General features: G+C 41.2%; 1 protein-coding gene across 1 annotated transcript; it reads left to right on the top strand.

Annotated features, from left to right (window-relative positions):
- The first annotated feature begins 3,447 nt into the window (after nt 1-3,447).
- Nucleotides 3,448-17,396, top strand: LOC140685356 (carbonic anhydrase 2-like). Its single transcript, XM_072951736.1, has 7 exons — nt 3,448-3,821; nt 4,890-5,087; nt 11,936-12,054; nt 12,520-12,612; nt 13,644-13,706; nt 15,633-15,791; nt 17,119-17,396. Exons 1-7 carry the CDS (start codon nt 3,788-3,790, stop codon nt 17,236-17,238), a joined length of 786 nt encoding a protein of 261 aa, XP_072807837.1. The 5' UTR covers nt 3,448-3,787; the 3' UTR covers nt 17,239-17,396.
- The last annotated feature ends 2,075 nt before the right edge of the window (nt 17,397-19,471 follow it).

Genomic DNA, 19,471 nt, shown 5'->3' with positions numbered 1-19,471 from the left:
TAACTCTGTGAGGTGGATATTATTATTATCCTAGCTTTCCAAATATCAGAAAGCAAGTCTATTGACCCAGATTAAAAAACAATTCTAATTTTAGCACAACAATATTTGTTAACTGACTGGCTTCTGTAAAGAGAGACTGCTGTTACCTCTAATTAATTAATTAATGGAGGTACCGGGGATCGAACCCAGGACCTCGTGCATGCTAAGCATGCGCTCTACCACTGAGCTAGACCCACCCCACGCCTACATTTGGATTAATGACTTCATAATTTCAAAGCCCATTACTTCCGCAGTTACTATGTGTGTCCTGGGGCTCAGGCCAGATAAAAGTACTGATAGCTAGGATTCAGAGGTGGATAATGCGGTGCAGTCCCCAACCTCAGGTGGCTCAGTTTAGTAAGAAAAACAAACATGCAAGTGTGCTGGAACGGACTTCTCCATGACCCAAACACTCCTTCCTCCCTCCCTCCCTCCCTCCCTCCCTCCCTCCACAAAGCAACCCCTGCAGGCTGCTGGACGCTCATTCTTCTTAATTCTTCCCTTGCGCCTCGCCCAGGTATTTACATTTGCACGTTCCATTATATTCCAACAGCTTAACACTGCCTGGGATGAACTGAATACCCACCGCTTACTGAGTGCCTTCATGTAGCAAGGTGATTTTTGCACAGTCACTGATTGAATCCGTACAAAAACCCCCGAGGTGGGTGTCATTATTCCTCCTTTACAAATGAGCAGCCAACAGCTTCTTGGGCGGTGGATTACAACCTGATGACCACAATGCAGTGTCTGATTAGGATGTGGTATCAAAAATCCTAGGACAAAGGGATATGTGTGCAAACACCCAAGAAAGGAGCGGCTCTTGGCCTCCATAGATATTTACTTTAAAACTATAATTGTAACAACCATGAGACTATTTGGCTTTTTATTAACTTAGTTTGTAGTTGAATGTTTAATAAACCACGCATATTTCACTTTGTAATATACACTAACAATATCTTTACTTTTGGAGGAGAAAGCAAATACTTTTCCATTTTATTTTATACTTGTGCCAAGATTAATACGTTAGAGGCTTTTTTATTATGATACTTAGAAAGCAAACTTTAAGATGTTTGTATATTATTTTACAATACAATATGTAGCCTGACATTTTTCCCTCCTGGGGCAGAAAAAAGTACCTTTCCTCAGGTACTGGACAGTTTCTTTATTTAGAATTATTCTTAAATGAACGAGTCTTTCCCTCTAGGAGAAACACAGGCATGCGATAATTAATATTTTTATTTTTAAAAAATCCAATCTTAGAGAAGTCTCTGGAACATAACTGCCTGCTAAGAATGCCCTCAGTAAAATAAAGGTACATTCTGAATGGTGAAGGCACTAAGCAATCTCCAACGTTAAAAAACAAACAAACAAATGAAAAACCTATATAGAAAAAGAGCTAAGACAATCACTGTAATTTTAAAAAGTTAATTAAAGAATGTGGATTTATGTTGAATATCCAAAGGTGAGCCACATTCTGCCCTGCAATGACCATGTGACATTCTCCCCAAGCGTGGCTGTGGGGAGGGCCAGCTTTACTGAAAATTTCATTTTCTAGAAGTGAGAGAGAAGGGGGAACCTCAGAATAAGAAGAGTCTGTTCGGTGCACTGCAGTTTGATGGCATTCAAAGTTTTAGAGATATTTAAGAATCAAAATATGCTCCTATTACGTCCATGTTAGTAAAGCCACAATCCAGCTTCACAGAAAGTGACAGAGAGAAGGACTCCGGCAGATCTGAAGGCTGGTTACCTTCACAGAATCATTGGAACCCACTTTACATTCATAGACTTGATATTCAACCCTTAGCACTTATCAACTTTCCATCCCCAGGGCCTAGGGAAGTCTCACAGCACCAGCAAGGTCGTCTTCTTTTGAATTAAGTAAGTACTGGAAAGTTATGCCAAGAATCAAAATTATTTTTACTGGGCTCCACGAGAAACTGTGCCGCTACAGAGGCAAATAAAAGGTTCTTTGTAACAACAAGCTACACTCAGTGATGGTCCTAGAAACCAAAACTAGCTCATTGACTAAGAATTCATGGTAGCATCAACCAAAAGGCCCCCTACAAAGAGGTACACACTTTTCTGGCGTCTTAGGATGCGAACAAGTAAATCTAAACAGGAATCATATTTGTTGTGTGGAACTGACTGAAATAAACAGCAAGTAATGATTTTGAGACCAATATTGCAGAGTTTTACACTAATGTTAAATTTACCTTTTTATGTACCTACGTATAAGCAATATGATGCTAAGACTGATAGACTTGTGTAAAACTGTGACCTGCTGCCCCAGTTTTAACTCTAATACTATGCTCTCAAAGATCACAGAGCGCCACAGGACAGAAAGTCTTTCTCCCCTTTGGGTGGCAAAGTCCCCTGAGGGAAGTGAATTGTGTCCCCACCTGAAAACAGCCCTGACTTATCCACTTGGTACAGGAAAAACCGTACCCCTGGCCCAAAACACTTTTCGGAATCTAGGAAAATGTTTTCTTTTAAAATCAGAAGGAAAAAAATGGAACATTTAGATTAAAAATGTTTAAATATAACATTAAGATATTAATCTTTATATCAATACAGCCATAAATGTGTGTGTGTGTGTGTGTGTGAAAAAAGGACCCAAAAGTCAAAATGCCTAGACCCAGGAAAGCCAATAATGCTGTCTTGCCTGAAAAATAACCTCTCTTAAATTGCTTTGAATTAGTTCTCAGGTGTGCCGGATGCCAAGTTTCCTTTGTCAGCCAAAGAAAGTTCTCATCTTTTTGCAAGAAATTCTTTCTTTTACCCAATTCTTAGGAGAAAAGTATTTTTTTAGACGTTTCGATTGCTTTAAGTCACCGTGTACTCGCGTAGGAAGTCTCTCTCTCAAATTTAATTTTTTAAAGAGAAGGAAAAAGGCATTAGGAGATGAGCACTTCATACGTGACCTTGACAGCTTGCAAGGTGAGGCGTTCTCCCAGGCTCGCCTTGGTTTGTACTTGAGCAGGAGAGACCATCTCTCCTCTTTCTTGGTTTATTTCACGGCCTTCCAGCAGGGGGCGCGTGGTTCTCAGCCTGAAGCTGCTCGCTCCCCAGCGTCTCAAGGACCGTATCCCTATTTGCCCCAAGGTCATAGCTCCTAACCGAGATGGTCGGCCCAGGGCCCCGGACACTGAGAAGCAAGCCCTCCGGGCTGGAGACCTCGGCGCGGGTGGGGCCGATGGGGCGGGGCGGGAGGGCTCCGAGGCCCGGGATGCTCTCACAAAGGGGACACGGGATGAAAGGCACCGGGCCCGGGTCCCGAGCTGTCAGCGCGGCCGCCAGCCTCGGCGCCCGGGAGGGGGCAGGGTGCGCGGAGGCGCTCCGCAGCCCCAGTCGCACCCAGGGGCCCGGGAGCCGCCACCGCGAGCGCCGAGAGCTCGGAGCCTGGTCCCCGCCCAGGGGGCCGGGATCGAGGGCAGAGGGGAGCCGGGCGGCAGGAGAGGCGCTCCGGAACCTGGCCGAGCGCCCGCCGAGAGGGCGTTCTCCCCGCCCCCGGAGCCTCGCCCGGCCCGCCCGCCCCGAGCGCCAGGAGATCACCTCCACCCGCCACCTCCTCCCCCCGTCGCCCAGGTCCACCCGGGGTCCCCTCCCCCGGGCCGCCCCCGAGCACGAAGTTGGCGGGAGCCTATAAAAGCCGGCGACGGTGCGACCCGCGGACACACGGTGCAGGCGCCCCGGCAGCCGCCGCTAACCCCGCTCCAACTCCTGCCTTGCTCCGATCCTCGGCGCGACCATGTCCCATCACTGGGGATACGGCAAGCACAACGGTGAGTGCGGGCGGCGGGCGGGGCGGCAGCGGCGCCCCGGGCCCCGGGCCCCGCCGGGCCCCGCAGCACCCGCACCTGCTGTTCACGGCGGCCGCCCGGGGCAGCGGAGCCTCAGGTGCGCCCCCGGCGCCCGCCCCGCCCGGCCCGCGGCGCCCCAGCCCGAGGCCACTGTCGAGGAATCCGTGCGTCCCGCGGCGGCGCGCAGGGCCCGGGAAAGGGGGCGCGCAGCCGCAGGCGCCGGACCCAAGGGCAGGCTTCCCGGGTCACGAGCCGGAGGCCGTCCTATCCCGAACCAGGAGCAAACGAGCAAGGGTTGTAACGGAACATTTTAGTTATTGATCGCAGAGAAATTAGGGGACCCCCTCCCCGCCCCCCCACCCCCAGCACCACCTGTGGCTAAGTCTCTCAGCACTGCTCCCGGGCGGGTTTCTTGGGCTGCTTTGAATCCTTTGCGCTGAGTTTTCTCTTCATCTCTGGACTTCTCATGTTAGGGCGTCATCAGGAACCGGCTTTATCGGGGCTACAGATCTGGGTTCTCCCGAGCCATCAAAATCAAGAGAATGATGTGTCTCGTGCACCTTGAGCGTCTTCGGGGGTTTGGGGCTTCCCAGCTAGCCGGGATCCTGACCATTAAAGGAGGAGTGCCCGGCGCGAGCAGTGACTCTGCCCTTACATCCAGTCTGAGGACAAGAGAAAGGGATTCTGATAAGATGGAACGTCCTCGGATCCTAACCACGAGCCCAGTATCAGTTGCCCAGTTTCAGTAGAAGGAACATAAAAATAGCTAATATTTATATGGCGCTGACGATTTATTCTAACAGCTTTGTGTGTATTGATTCTAATTCTCACTCCAACCTCTATAACCTAGAAGCTATTATTACCCCCTAAGGCAGATGAGAAAACTAAGGCACAGGTAAGCGTCTCCCCAAAGGTTATTCAGCTGGTAAGTGGTGCAGCCCAAGCTGGGACAGAGCAGGTGGACTGCAAAACCAGTGTCCTTTTCTAGAGCTCTGAGTGTGCCCTTTCTCACACCCTCTGGGGCGTTCACTGGTCTCTTCTCAACCGTAGGGCCTGAGCACTGGCATAAGGACTTCCCCAATGCCAACGGAGACCGCCAGTCCCCTGTGGACTTGGACACCAAGGCCGTCGCTTATGACCCGTCTCTGAAGCCCCTGTCTGTTCGCTATGATCAAGCGACTTCTCGGAGAATTGTCAACAACGGTCACTCTTTCAATGTGGAGTTTGATGACTCCCAGGACAAAGCAGGTCAGTGTTTAAAAAATGACTTGTGCCTTTTGGCCCAAAACTGTTTCCCCAGTTTAACAGGAAGAATCAGGAGCAGTGTCAGGACCCCCTTAATACTACACTCTGATAATCTTCATTAGCTTTTAGTCTCTGAGAAGTAGGCTAATTACTTTGCCGTGGCAGGGACTGTTTCTCCCTGAAAAATCCCTGGTTTCTATGTAGGGCACTGAATAATTGTGATATGCCTTGGAAAAGTCACAAACAGCAAGTCCCCTGGCAAGAGAGATCAGCGACGGTGAGATTTGCAAAAACTAAACTTTTAAGACTCTTTCTGACATACTTGTCTTCCAGAATTGATGCCTATTCAATATAAAGCACATCTTAGGGTGATCTTCAAGGTAGCAGTGAGAAGAGTGATGAAAAGCTGACAATTTAAAATCCTGAAAAGTCTTGGAAACATTGTATTTATGAATATTTTCTTGGCGTTGAGCTGGTGTGATAAAAGCGGCCTTACATCTTGATATCGACCCAGAAATTCATTCCACGAATGGAGATGTTTCAGAGTTAGTGCATACCATACCTGACCCCTTAATGACAAAACCAATTACCACAACTTACTTGTAGTGGAGCTGTTTACAGAACTCCCATCGAATGCTTCCCTTTTCTTACTTAGAAATAGAACAGTCCCCTTCAGACATAGTAGCAGCCTTCTTTGGCTACTGGTTGATTTCATTGCCAGTGTCCTATTTTCCTGAGTGCTTTCCTCTGAAAGGCATTGAGTGAACGGTACTACAAACACATTCTATGCGATGGTAGTGGTGATGTGGGAGTGGGGGGGGGAGTATTGGGGCAAAAATGAGGAAAGATAGAGACATCATTCAACCATGCTGTCAAAATGGAGTAATAACCTATACTCCTCCCATATTGTGTAAATGTAATTATAATCATTATGATCAAGTTGATTATTATTTTGCAGTAGCTAGCCAATGGATTCAGTACAGTTTTGAAAAAAATTCTTCCTTCTTCCCCTTCTAGGAGTGACAGTAACTTAACCTCTTTGGTTTCCTTTTTCTGAGCTGTAAAATTGGAGTAGAGTAGTATGTGTTACAGACGAAGGATTAATTAGGACAGACGTATAAAGCCCACTGCCCCGCGCCTAACAGCTTCTCCATAATTGGCCACTGCTGTTGCCGGGGCTACATGCCCTTTGACTGCCTTTATTAGGCAACTGTTGTAGCGACTGCACCTCTGATAAGATTTTTGAAGGAAGTATTTAATTAGTTTTTAGATGACTTCCCATCACTTGATGGTATTTTAAAATTTTACTTTTATATTTTCCCAAACATCCCATTTATTATATAAAACTATGTACTGATTTTATCTATGATGTTATTACATAGTTAATAAGTTTTACCACGAATATGTCACGTTCTGATGGATTTCTACATGAGCAGTGACTGATTAGGGCTAGCCGCCTTCTTCTACTTCTCCTGGTGAATGACACGTACATTACCAGAGCAGCTGGCTGTGAAATAGATGAAAACCACGTGGTTCAGACAGAGGCTCAAACTCATGTCTTCAGAGTCAGATGTATTTTTCATCTAGTTTTTATTAAAAAAAAAAATTCTCCTAACGGCAGTTAAATGCAGGATAAGCTAGTCATCTTGAAGGCAGGTGGGATCCTGGTCCCTTTCCTCTGTCCCCAGAACCCATGCTGGGGATACTCCAGGTAGAAAGGCACTGCAATAGTTGACTCTGATAGCACTTTGATAAGTGCGACAAGGAAGTAGTCCAAGGACGTACGGAAGCATGAAGCAGGCTTGGAGTCAGCCTGAGCAGGTCAGAAAAGGACTTTTCAGGGTCAAATAAGGCTTGTGCTTGAAGGACGAGGTTGAAGGATTTCAGTGTCTGGAGGAGACGCCAAGGAAGTAGGAGACCTGGGGGACTTGAGAGAGCCATGCGGTAGGTACCTTAAAAGAGAGAGGAGTGAATGTTAGAAAGACTTGTTCTCTTTTACATATGAAAGGCTCTTTTGTAATTTTGTCCTTACATCCTCAACATTTTTTCAGGTGTTTTGACTAAACAAGGAAGAATTTTTTCCAGAGTGCTGAATATATTAAATGTTGACATTAAGGGAAAACACATCTACGAGATTAAAAAAACATACACACACAGCAACAACAACAAAAAAACAACAATGACAAAACATGTTTAATTATACCATGCAGAGAAACACCCTTTAGATTTTTATTTTTAAGATCCTAGACTCTCAAGTTAGAAAAAATGGTAGAGACACTCTAGTGAAACCCACTTAAAATAAACATGAAGAAACAGAAGGCTAAAGAGTTTAAGTTACTCACTAGTCATCTCCTTCCTAGTTTGTTGGAGTAAGACTAAATGACAATCACTTAAAAATAGAAGTTGAATAAGAATCTTTGAACAATAATCATAGCTAGTATTTGGTGTGTATGTACCATGTTTTTAAAAACTGGTATACTTTTCTGTACATTTAAGTACAAAAATAAGTTTTCATTTTGGTCACTCAATTTTAAAAAAATTGACCGTTTAACTACTTTTTTATTAGGAGTTATTTTTATGATGTTAACATTTTTAGATATCCTTTATCTTCTACATTTAAATGCTTCAGTTCATTTACTTTCTTTATTCCCTCAGTGAGATTTCAGTCGTCTAGAAATTCTCATAGATTCAGATTTTCAAATATATCCTCAATGGTATCTTAAACCCAAACTTAAATACTTGGGTACCAGGAACTGATTGGTATAATTTTTTGTGATGTTTAAGCTTAAGAGCATTCTTTTTAAATGTGGAGTTAATAGGCTTTAACAAGAAGCTTGGGTTAAAACTCTCATCCATCTTCTAAATTCCTTTAAAAATAAACCAACTTAAATTAATGAAAAATTGTTAATCCTGTTAGGGTTTTTTTTTTTTAATTAAAAAATAACTCTCCCTGCTTGAGATCTTTTATTACTCATTTTGTCAGGGAGAAAGGGATGGTGGTCAAATTATTAACTCTTGCTAACTTATTAACTTCTATTAATGAGTTTAAGCCTCTCCTGCTTTATTGAAAGTTAGAGGCAAATATCATTGAAAAACCAATGCTCCAATTATTGGGCCAACCTACATGCAATTTCTCACATCACTTCTGTTTTTTTCAGAAATTGAAATAGTTGTATCTGTATTACTTCAAGGGAGAGAAAGAAGGAATCTGAGTTTACCTGAGTTCATTTCAGGCAGACCGCTCGCTGTCTGTATGACACAGTGGAACTTCATACGCGAGTCCTGCTTGATTTTCAGGGACTTGCTTTTGAAGCTGTAACATTTTCCTTTCACAGACAGTCATAAGTTAAAAGGAAACATGGTAACAGCAAATGAAAAGGCTTGTCCTTCATTAATGTTAATGGTGTGAGCAGAGCCCAAAACGTCTGTAAAACTGACCAAAGCGTTCTAAACACTGTATTTAATTATGTGCATGTCACAAAGTTTCTTTTTTTTTAAAACTCCCATATAATTGCCATACACCTGAAACTGAAAACTTCTGTTCTCTTGAATTTTTATTATGTTTACATTAGCAAAAATGACAGCTAAACATTCTACTACTTTAAAAGCAATGGAATGTGGGCTTCTTTTTCTCAGATTTGTCTACATTGACATTTTGTTTTTAATTTTGATAGGTAACCCTAGGATTATTGGCCACTGCCAAAAAAAAGCAAAACAGATTTGATGAATTCCAAAGTATTCATAGAGAAGACTGTTCATCTGTTAGAAGTGTGTTTTTAGTAGACTTATCCATTTACTGCATTGGTAGGAAATCCCTCAAATTTTAGTTTTAAATTAAAGGATTACTGGAAATAGTGTATTTAGATTTTGTATTTAAGGGAGATTATTGACATTAATTAAGGTCATTAGTTTGTTATTTGGATACATCTTATATTAAGTAATAAAGTAAGAAGGAAAAAATTTTAATGTTACATTTTTAGTTTTTAATTGGTACAGATACCTGATTTAATTCAACATTATTGGAGTGAATCTCTTAATTTTCACAAGTGACATAATTTATATAAGTAATATGTATAGGAAGACAGATTCTAATGTTATATTTAATGCTTATTTTGTGTATATATATATATTTATATATATATAAAAACATGTGTAACTGATGGGAGAGCATGAAAATGAAAATCTGCTGGAGCTCTTGGTGTTGAGATTTGGATTTAAATTAAGTTTAGGGGAATAGAGGCTTGAAGGTGTTTGAGTAGAAAACCACAGTGATGTATCTCCATCACTAGTGGACCACATTTCCATCATACAATAAATCACTGACTCTTCAGAACCCCACTGACGTAGCTGGGTTTTACAGAAGGAAAAAAAAAAAGCAGTCAGCAATTTCTGCTATTTTAAAAAATTATTTTTGCATTAGAAAAACGGATTTTATTTTAAACTGGGATAGTTTGGAAAATGACACATGTCAATCAAATTAAGTAAATAAAGCACATCCAGAATATAGCATAAGCTCCCTATCTTTAACCTTGTCTTTCGTATTTCTCAAATAAAAAGATGTCTGCTACCTTTATTAGCGTTTATAGCAATTTATTATTGTAACAGTGTTTCAGGGGATTTCATTGACTAAACTCCATGCTAAGAATTTACTGTGAGGTAACCAATTAGTTGAAGAAGATTGGAAATGCTACCTTTTTTGGCAATTAAACTTTAAGACTGTAATAACCTTTCCTAATTACAATGGTCTGCTAATCTACATGGCAACATAGTTTTATTTTAACAGGAGCTCAGACAGGTATCTGGGAATGACAGATTAGCCCTGAATGTGTTTAATCATTGAGCCCAGAGCATTTTTTTTTTTTTAGTATTGGCAAGCCTTGTTCCATAAAAGCTCATATAATCTTGCCTAATTCTAAATTTTCTCTGAAATAATTTCAGTTATGTCAGGTGTTTAATATGGGTTTTTTTTGGGGGGGAGGCGGGAATCTTTAGGTCTATTTGTTTATTTATTATTAGGGTTTTTTTTTTTTTAATGGAGGCTGGGGATTGAACCCAGGACCCAGTGCATGCTAAGCATGTGCTCTGCCACTTGAGCTGTACCCTCCTCCCCAATATGGTTTTGTTTAACTGATTTTGCCATTCAGTACAATTAATGATGTTACAAACAGTTTTTATGATTGGCCAGTTAGCTGGTAGTTTTAAAAAGTTATTATAAAAGAATTAATTTCAGTATCAGTTTACTTCATAAATATATATTTTGTTTTAAGGGTATGTCATCGTGAAAAATGAGAATTTCCTCATTTATGAAAAAACCTATTTTGGGGGGGGGAATAGAAGGCTAATTCTTTCCTTACAGAATTGTCAGATTCAAAAACCACTTTTACATGAAGTTGATTTGCGTTTCAAGAGATGTGATTTTATCAGAATACGTCCAAATTCAAGTTTCTCAAAAGATCTGTAAAGTAACACCATGTATAATTTGTTCTCTTTTTTCACATTCTTTTCTTCTCCTGGTCTATTGTAAGACACAGCTGGCAGCCACAGGTTGTGTCAGGACCCATAGAAAGTCCCTACCACCTAGAACGTCTTCCAGCCAGCATTATCTTTTCTTTGAATAGATGAATGAGTGCTGCTTCCATTTAAGCACATTTAGGTGAAGTTGAGTGAACAAACTTTGTTGTACAGACTTTGCCCCTTGGTTTTACAAAGCCAGAGTAAGTTTGGGCTCCTTATTCTACAGAATTATAAACCAAAGCTAAACACTCACAGCCACAAATGTTCTAACCCTAGTTCTAGAGAAATAAAATTGAAATAGTAGAACTAAACTAATTTTAAAAGCTTTTAACTATATTGATTAAATCTCATTAATATGTATGTAAGTTAGATTAAAGGCTTTTTGGATGGGATATAGAAGCAGTGATTTCTTATGATTTTAATCCTCTCTTAAGACACAACTGGTTAATTATCCACAGATAGACTGTAGTCTAAGACTGTGATTTCTAGTATGGATTTTGCTGTAACAAAGTTGCATTAATCCCAGAACAGTAGAATTGTGGAACAGTTATTAAAGTTAGAATTCTAAGCGAGCACTCTGCACTGCATCTCCTAGATGGTCAATCAGCTCTCAGTGAAGTAGTAAATAACTGAATGTACCCATTTTATAGATTAGGAAGTTCAGGTCAGAGACGCTACATAAAACATTTTAAGGGTATAAAGCTCATTGGTAGCAGTGATGATCCAAATTCTAAAGAATTAGGAAGCCTGTGTAAGGAAAATTGAGTTTATACTATTAAGATCAAGGGAATGCTTATTATTTCACAAATTCTGGAAGTGGAGGTTAGCAAAGCCAGCTGAAGGACAGGCATTGGGCTGTGGCAGCAGGGAGGTTCCTGGGTGCTTGCTCGTGTGAGCAGGGGACCAGTATCCGCAGACGGCTTCACTGGCACTTCCTCAGTGATTCACAGAGGCGTTGATAGTCCCTCTCACAATTTCCTCTCTGAGACTAAACCTCTAACTCCAGGACACACCCGGAGGACAAGAGTCACTGTCCTCTGAAAACAGGTGAAAAAAGCCTCCATCCTTTAGTCAACACAAGTGAGGGGCAAAGAAAAAAAAACAGTTGAAATGATTTTGTTCAGGATTTAATTTTCACAGAGTGAAAAGGTTGCTTCAGGCATAAACTTTACACTATAAAGCGGGATTAAAGGTGGTAATATGCAAGTATGTGTGTGTTTCATGTGCACATGTATGTATGCGTATGTATGTATGTATATATATGTAAATGTGTGTGTGTGTGTGTGTGTGTGTATATATATATTTGTTTGGTTTGGTTTTTTGTTTTTTGTTTTTAGTTCTGGAAGGAGGACCGCTCACTGGCACTTATAGATTGGCTCAATTTCACTTCCACTGGGGTTCGTCTGATGGACAAGGTTCTGAGCACTCCGTGGATAAAAAGAAATACACTGCAGAGGTAAGTTACACTTTCTTTCTTCCAAAAACTTAATTTTGTAAATTCAACTCCAACCACAGGAACCACTTCTTTCACCAAAGACCTTCACATTTGCTTCTTATAATCTTTACTTGTGATATTAAGACTAATGCTGCAAAAGTTTCTCTGTGACCTCCAAGGATACCATTTGCAAAAAGTTAATGGATTCAGATTGGAAGGTCCTGTTTTAATGTCCATCTAGAAATAAATTTTGTGCCTTCTCTCAAAAAGATGCAACTCTTTGTCTTAGAGTTATTGATAATACCACTTGCTTTTATGCCAAGTAGTGGATGATTAGAAATTTTTTTTTAAGTTTAGGTTAAAAATGATCCACTTTTCCCCTTTCTTTTGTAACCTCTAGCTGCGAAGAAAAGATGCTTAGATAGCTCCGTAGGCTTTTATCATGTAAATCATTCATTGTTTGTGATTCTGTCTCTCCTGCTTTAGCTTCACTTTGTTCACTGGAACACCAAATATGGGGATTTTGGAAAAGCTGTACAACAACCTGATGGACTGGCTGTTTTGGGTATTTTTTTGAAGGTTAGTTGATGGCCTCATTTCCCACCCACCCCCCATATTTTCAAGAAAGATTAACCAGACAGAACATTCATCACAAACAGGACATTCGACAAAGAGCCTAGGAAATGCCTTTGACTCTGAAGTATTTTTAGCCTCATTTTCCATTTCGATCTGTTAGTAGCAGTAGAGATGCAGGCCAAAAGGACAGTCTGAGAGGTGCTTATTAGGTACCATGGCGATGTCGAGGTAAAGGATGTATACACGTGTGAGGTGAAATGAGAAGGAGGTATGCTTTAGATGAATGCTAGACTTCTTGTTTTTGTTTTTTTCCATTCACCTTTAAGCCAGATAGCACTGTATCACGGTAGACAATGCTGAATTAAGACCAAATTTTAGAGGTGGGAAGAACAGTTGACTCTGTCTTGGAGGATTCAGGCAACAGCAGTGGGATATTAGGGTTGAACTGCCCTCTGGGCGGTTGTAAACCCAGTGGAGAAAGGTCTGGGCAGCAGATTCATGGGTCCAGAAATCACGTGTCAAGGTGGAAGCTACAGGTGTTTATGAAATCATCCAAGGAAAGCACCAAGAAGGAGAGGGCAAAGCTGCTGAGCAAGCAACCCTGAGAAACTGCCAAATGTAAGGCATCTAAGGCCGTGGGAAGGATGCTAATTAAATGACTTAAAAGAAATGCAGGAGTCAAGGGAGATTTGGGAGGCTGGAGGACAGAAGGAAAGCCACAGGAAGGGAGAATTTTTAAAAGGAAGGAAGATGATAGTTTAAAATCCTGCAAGAAGAGTGAGATAAGCACTTGACCGGGGCTCTTTGCCTTGGCAGTTGGGGGGATGGGTCCCTGGTGACGGGGAATTATAGAGGCGGAAGCAGGAGGTGGTCAATGAAAGTAGGAAAGTGTGGTGCCAGTGGAATCAAACTAAGATTGATGGGTGGCGTGGAGCCGGTGGGGGGTTTTGGTTTACAATTTGGAGAAATTTTATGATAGAGGGGCCCACATCAAAACTGGAAAACCATATCTTGTTCCCCGTGTCTTTCTATAGATTGGCGATGCTAAACCAGGCCTCCAGAAAGTCGTCGATGCGCTGGCTGCCATTAAAACAAAGGTACAGTTGAACCTTTCTGCCACCTCAGTACGGTATCTATTTTCCATACCCCACCGGTTTTGGAAAATTCTTTTGCTCCAATTGAATAGCCTCGGTTGACGCGTGGTGCTGGGATGAGCAGTTAATAAAGCGAAAATGTTGCTTATGTGTTTATTTATCTTATCTTTGTCCAAGAGTTGATCCTAATGCTTGCATAATTTTAAGACCTGTATTAATTTCATCTTGCACCCCATCATTTGAACATCCGTGTGCAAGAGTCAGAGAGTCTCATGATTACAAGGAGGCTGAAAGATCATCTGGTCAAATTATTCGCTCATTCATAGGGCAGATATTTCTTGAGTACTGACTGCCTGCCAGTCACATTGTTAATCTAGTGAATACAGTGGTGGAGACCACAAATAAGGCCCTGCTTCATGGAGATTTATATTGTGACCTCTTTGAATTCATCCATCCCGTATATAAATATCCTCTCCACGGCATAGTGGTGCTGAAGTCATAGAGCATCTGCTCCAACGCTATCTTGACCAGTGGCAGCCTGGCTTCGTAAAGCTCATGCTCAAATTGAAGCAGCATCTGTCTTCTGAAATGCTCACCTGTTACCCCCTAGCTTGACCCCCTTAATTCATATAGGATAAACCTGCTGTGACAACACTAATTCAAAAAGATATCTGCACCCCTGTGTTCACTGCGGCATTATTTACAATATCCAAGACATGGACATAGCCCAAATGTCCAATAACAAATGACTGGATAAAGAAAATATGGTGTGTGTGTATATATACACACACACACACACAATGGATTCAGCCATAAGAAAGAATGAAATCATTTGTCACAACATGGATGGACCTTGAGGGTGTTAGGCTAAGTGAGATAAGTCACACAAAGGAAGACAGATACCATACGAACTCATCTGTGGGATCTAAACAAACAGAACAAAACAAACAGCTCAAAGATACAGGGAACAGATTGGTGGCTGCCAGAGGTAGGAGGGAGAGGGCAAAATGGGTGAAAAGGGTCAGAAAGTACACATTTCCAGTTAAGAAATGAATGAGTCTTGAGGATGCAATGTACAGCATGGTGACTACAGCTAATAATGCTGATTGCGTATCTGAAAGTTGCTAAGAAAGTAGATCTAAAAGTTCTTATCACAAGAAAAAAATCTTCAACTATGTAAGTTGACAGGTGTTAACTAGACTTATTGTGGGTGATCATTTCACAATATGTTTAAATACTGAATTATTACATTGTATACCTGAAATTAATATAATGTTGTATGTCAATTATACCTCAAAAACCCCACCCTAACCTTCCTCCCACTTGACCATATCCTCTGTCGGCCTTTCACCTTCCCCCAGGCTAATTATCTTTTGTCCCCTTTAACTAGTCTTCCATGACAGTTTTCTCTTTGCAGCAGAGCTCCTGTTCCTCTCCCAGTAACTCATTCCTGCTGCTTTTGTTCCTCTGAAAGCATAATGTCCAGAACTGAATTCAGTTCTTCCGTTCTGACCGAGCCATCAAATAGGAGAGCAAGACAATGGCTCCTCATCAGGGACACTGTCTTTGTCGTTATCTCAACCGAAAACTGCATCATCTCAGGGGCAGCAGTTTCACTTTAAACACTAGATATGAGCAGTTAATGACTTGATGAAAACTATAAGGGCCCTTTCTAGAGGGCAGGAGGAGAAAACGGACACGTGAAATTAAGTCGGTTTCTCTTGCTCATTTCTGCTGAGCTCAGTTTCCCTGTCCGATGTCTTCTGTTTAATTTCTTTTCATTCTGTTTTCTGTTGAACATGGAATTTCTCTGGGAAAAAAAGAAAGTTCTCTGGCTAGCAGAGGGGAGTATTTCCATTTCCCAGCCCTCTCCCTCCCGCCTCCTCTGATCTTGTGTCGTTTTTAACCTGTGTATTTGCCTCGTTGCAGGGTCAGAGTGCTGACTTCACTAACTTTGATCCTCGTGGCCTCCTTCCTCAAAACCTGGCCTCTTACTGGACCTACCCGGGCTCACTGACCACCCCACCTCTCCAGGAATGCGTGATCTGGATTGTGCTCAAAGAACCCATCGCCGTTAGCAGTGAGCAGGTCTGTTTTCTAAAGACGGGGAATTCCTTCAGTCCAGGCAGAAAGGCTTGGCCTTTGGAGTCAGACAGAGGGGTTTAATCCTCCTCCTGCTGCTTCTAGCTGCGGACTCACCCCCTGCAACACTGCTTAGCAAATAATCTGCACTCAATACATATTTATGGTTATTAACTGTAACCTTAGGCAGTTTTTTTCCTTTTTTCACTCTGAGATTAGATAAAATTGAGGATTACATGAGAAAGGTGTCTGTCACCTAATAAATACTTTTTTTTTGTAAGCTATGAGAAAACTGAGGCCCAGAACAAAGAGATTTTGCATTCAAGGGTACATAGGTGTTGGTGATAATTCCCAGCCTCCTGCTCCCTCACCTAAGAGCTTACTGCAGTTTTATTTATGTCAGAATGCATTTCGGAATTCTGACAAAGATGAGGGTCATCCTTTGGAGAAAAGTAGCTATTAAAAGTCACTCCAGGTGGCCTTAGCAGCTTAGAGCAGACACACATACGTTTCCTACACAGGTACATTCCCTGCAGTGGTGACGTTAAGTGATCAGTGCACTGCGGCAGTTGACTGCCATGGAAGCAGACTTCCTGGGGAGTGACCAAGGGGATATTATTGGACCAAAGAGATCAGGTTCAAGCCTATTGATTTGATGGGGAGCTACGTTGCTTCCCAAACCACCCTTCTTCACTTACATCAAGTCTTGCTTAAGGAAAGAGACGTGCTCCTTTGTAAAAACAACCTCAGAGAAGGAGGAGACCAGTTGCCTTTGTCCCATCATTGCTCTGGGAACTGACACAAATTTATCAGGGAATAAAAATTAACTAATGAAAGGATTTGAAATCCCAGCCTGGGCAAATTCATTTCTGTTTCTGTAGATTTAAGCAGAGATGTTAGATGATCATTTAGCCCGGTGCTTACAGATCCTGATCATGCAGATGCTGTAGTTTGTCTTCTCTGGGGCAGAAAACAAAACTTCAATTTGGATTTAAAATTGTTATTGTTATTTTACCTCTCAGAAGTATTTAACAGGCTTTTTGATGTGTGATTGTAAGAATTAAGAGGAAAAACAAACTCACTGAAAATTTCCTTCCAAATGACAGCAAGATTTTGTATGTATTTGACAGAAATGGATTTGTTAGACAAAAGTATACACATATAGTCTCTATGTGATTATTTATCTATTGGGAATCAAATTACATTTTGGACATTGATACGTGGTACTGTGAATGTTGGGGAATCTATCTCAAGAGACAACACAAGCACATGATTGAATACCGTTGTGACACGTTTCCTTTCAGTCTTTTCATCTTTGATTTTTGTCTCTTAGATGGCGAAATTCCGTACCCTTAGCTTCAGCGCGGGGGGCGAACCCGAGGACCCGATGGTGGACAACTGGCGCCCGACTCAGCCACTGAAAGGCAGACAAGTCAGAGCATCCTTCCAGTAGGGGGGTCCCAGAGCCGGGGTCCGATGAGGAGTGTTTGGGTTTCCCTTTAGCTAAGCGCAAATCTACCTTGGTGAATTGGACCCTGGCTGCTTTGAGTCTAATTTTCTACACCTGTCATCTCTCACTTGACATACTTACTACTAAAATGTGAAAACCTAGACCAACTGAGATGCTTGAAGAGTTGCTGAGACTGGGGCTTCACTTTTTGGGAGTGGCCTTTCTGTAGCAGGGAATATAGTATAAGGTGTAAGAGAAAAGCCTTGATTTCGTTCACAGCACGTGGAGTGAGGCGCACTCATGCTAAAAGGCTGTTCTTAAAACACAGGAAAATAGAATGAGTGCAAATCCATATAATGAGACAGACTGAACTGCGCAGAATAAATCAGGTGAAACAGTCATGATGCTATCTAATGTAAGCCTGATAAAGGAAATGTCCGTGATTCCAAAATAGTACATGAAAGAAAAATTTTTTAATTTTTATCTATTTGCAGCAATGTTATCTTAAATAGGAATTGTGCTGTAATTTAGAGACTTTTGAATTTACAGAGCTGTAAATGAAGTATTATCTTAAAAATTGTTATAGTTGTGATACAGAGTATATTTCCATTCAGGTAACAAATCATAACTTCATAAATATTGTATTTTAGATATATTCTGTAATAAAAATCTGGAGTTCTATTTGGGGTGATTTTATTTGATGCTGGGCAGTGGGTAAGAACGGAGGAGCAAATTTCTCCTTTTATCATTCACATTAATTCATTATTAATAATAAGCCATCATCGTTGGCTTACTCATAATTGAAGGAGTCTCCGTCATAGGAAAAACCCAGGTCATGTATTATCTGCCAAGCACTGTTTTAAGTGCCTTCTGAGCACTCACTCATGTGATCCCCACGAGGATTAATCCCGCAAAAGAGAGAGGAACTGAAGACAGGAGGAGGGGAGGGTGGGCATCCTGAATCAACACATGCTCCTTGGATAGACAATAAATAAAAATCCATTTAATTCAAAAAGTGAACCCAAGTGGTACCAGAAGTAAAAGAGTCATTTGAACCTTTGGAGGGTACACTCTGCCTATTACAGCCAGGAAGGAGAATGGATGGATGAAATTCCAGTCTCCCACTAGTATGGCTGCTTTGGATTTAGCTCCTGGCCCCAACCATGGGATGCTCAGCTCATGAGTTATCCTGGGAAGCCGAGTTTAACACATGACTCAGGTTCCTCACTTCAGGGAATAAAAACTCTTTGTTACTTGAGATAGAAAACTCTCTAAACTTGCTCTCACCTGCTTCCTAAAGAATTAAGCTGAGTTTTGTGTAGGAGAAAGATCACAAGCTTTGGAGTCTGATGATTTGTCTTAAATCCTAGCTCTTCTCAACCTCTCTGATCCTGGGTGTGCAAAGAGGATAACACTCAAAATATTCATAATCATATGAGGTAGTGTCTTGGGTACAAGAGGTGGTCAAAAATAACACTTTTTAGAGGGGACGGTACAGCTCAGTGGTAGAGTTTAGCATGCATAAGGTCCTGGGTTCAATCCCCAGTACCTCCAGTAAAATTAATAAATAAATGACTGACCTAATTACCACCCCCCCAAGAAAACAAGAATTAAAAAAATAAAAATAAAGTAGAAGCTAAAAAAAATAACACTTTTTAAATATTTTTTTTGTGTGTATGACTGTCAACTTTTCTTAGTCAAGAGAAAAACGTCAACAATTGGGTTCTATATATAGATGGATTATTGCGTGCTTGGTACATAAGAGATGATCTCCAAATTCTGCAGTGAAAACATTTTGTATCAGTCTCAGCTGGAATTACATTTAATCAGAAGATATCAATTTTTTTCTTGAGAAACAAAGAAGTTTTGTTGCATTTGTAATGTGCCACAAATTATTCTAATTTTTACCAGTGCTTGTCAAATGTTCCATCAAAATATTCCTTAAAACAGAGAAGGATATCCTTAGCACAGTTTGAAGCAAACCATTGCTTCTTTAAAGTCTCATGTTTTATTAAATTTATTCAAAATTTCTCTTCTACTCTGTATTATAGCCACGTTTATTTTTTAGTACAAACTGTTTAACTGGCTTATTACAATTAGTAAAATTAGCACTGGGGGAATGTTTATTCTACAACTTACTGTTCTCTCTGGCTATCAGGTATTTCTGCAGGGACTCAGGTGGCCCTAGTTGGAGAAGGACTGATAATGTGATTTTGGGAGGCAGGAAAGAACAATT

The sequence above is a fragment of the Vicugna pacos genome, chromosome 29 (assembly GCF_048564905.1).
Source record: "Vicugna pacos chromosome 29, VicPac4, whole genome shotgun sequence".
NCBI lineage: Eukaryota > Metazoa > Chordata > Mammalia > Artiodactyla > Camelidae > Vicugna > Vicugna pacos.
This window is presented reverse-complemented; position numbering and strand designations above follow the sequence as displayed.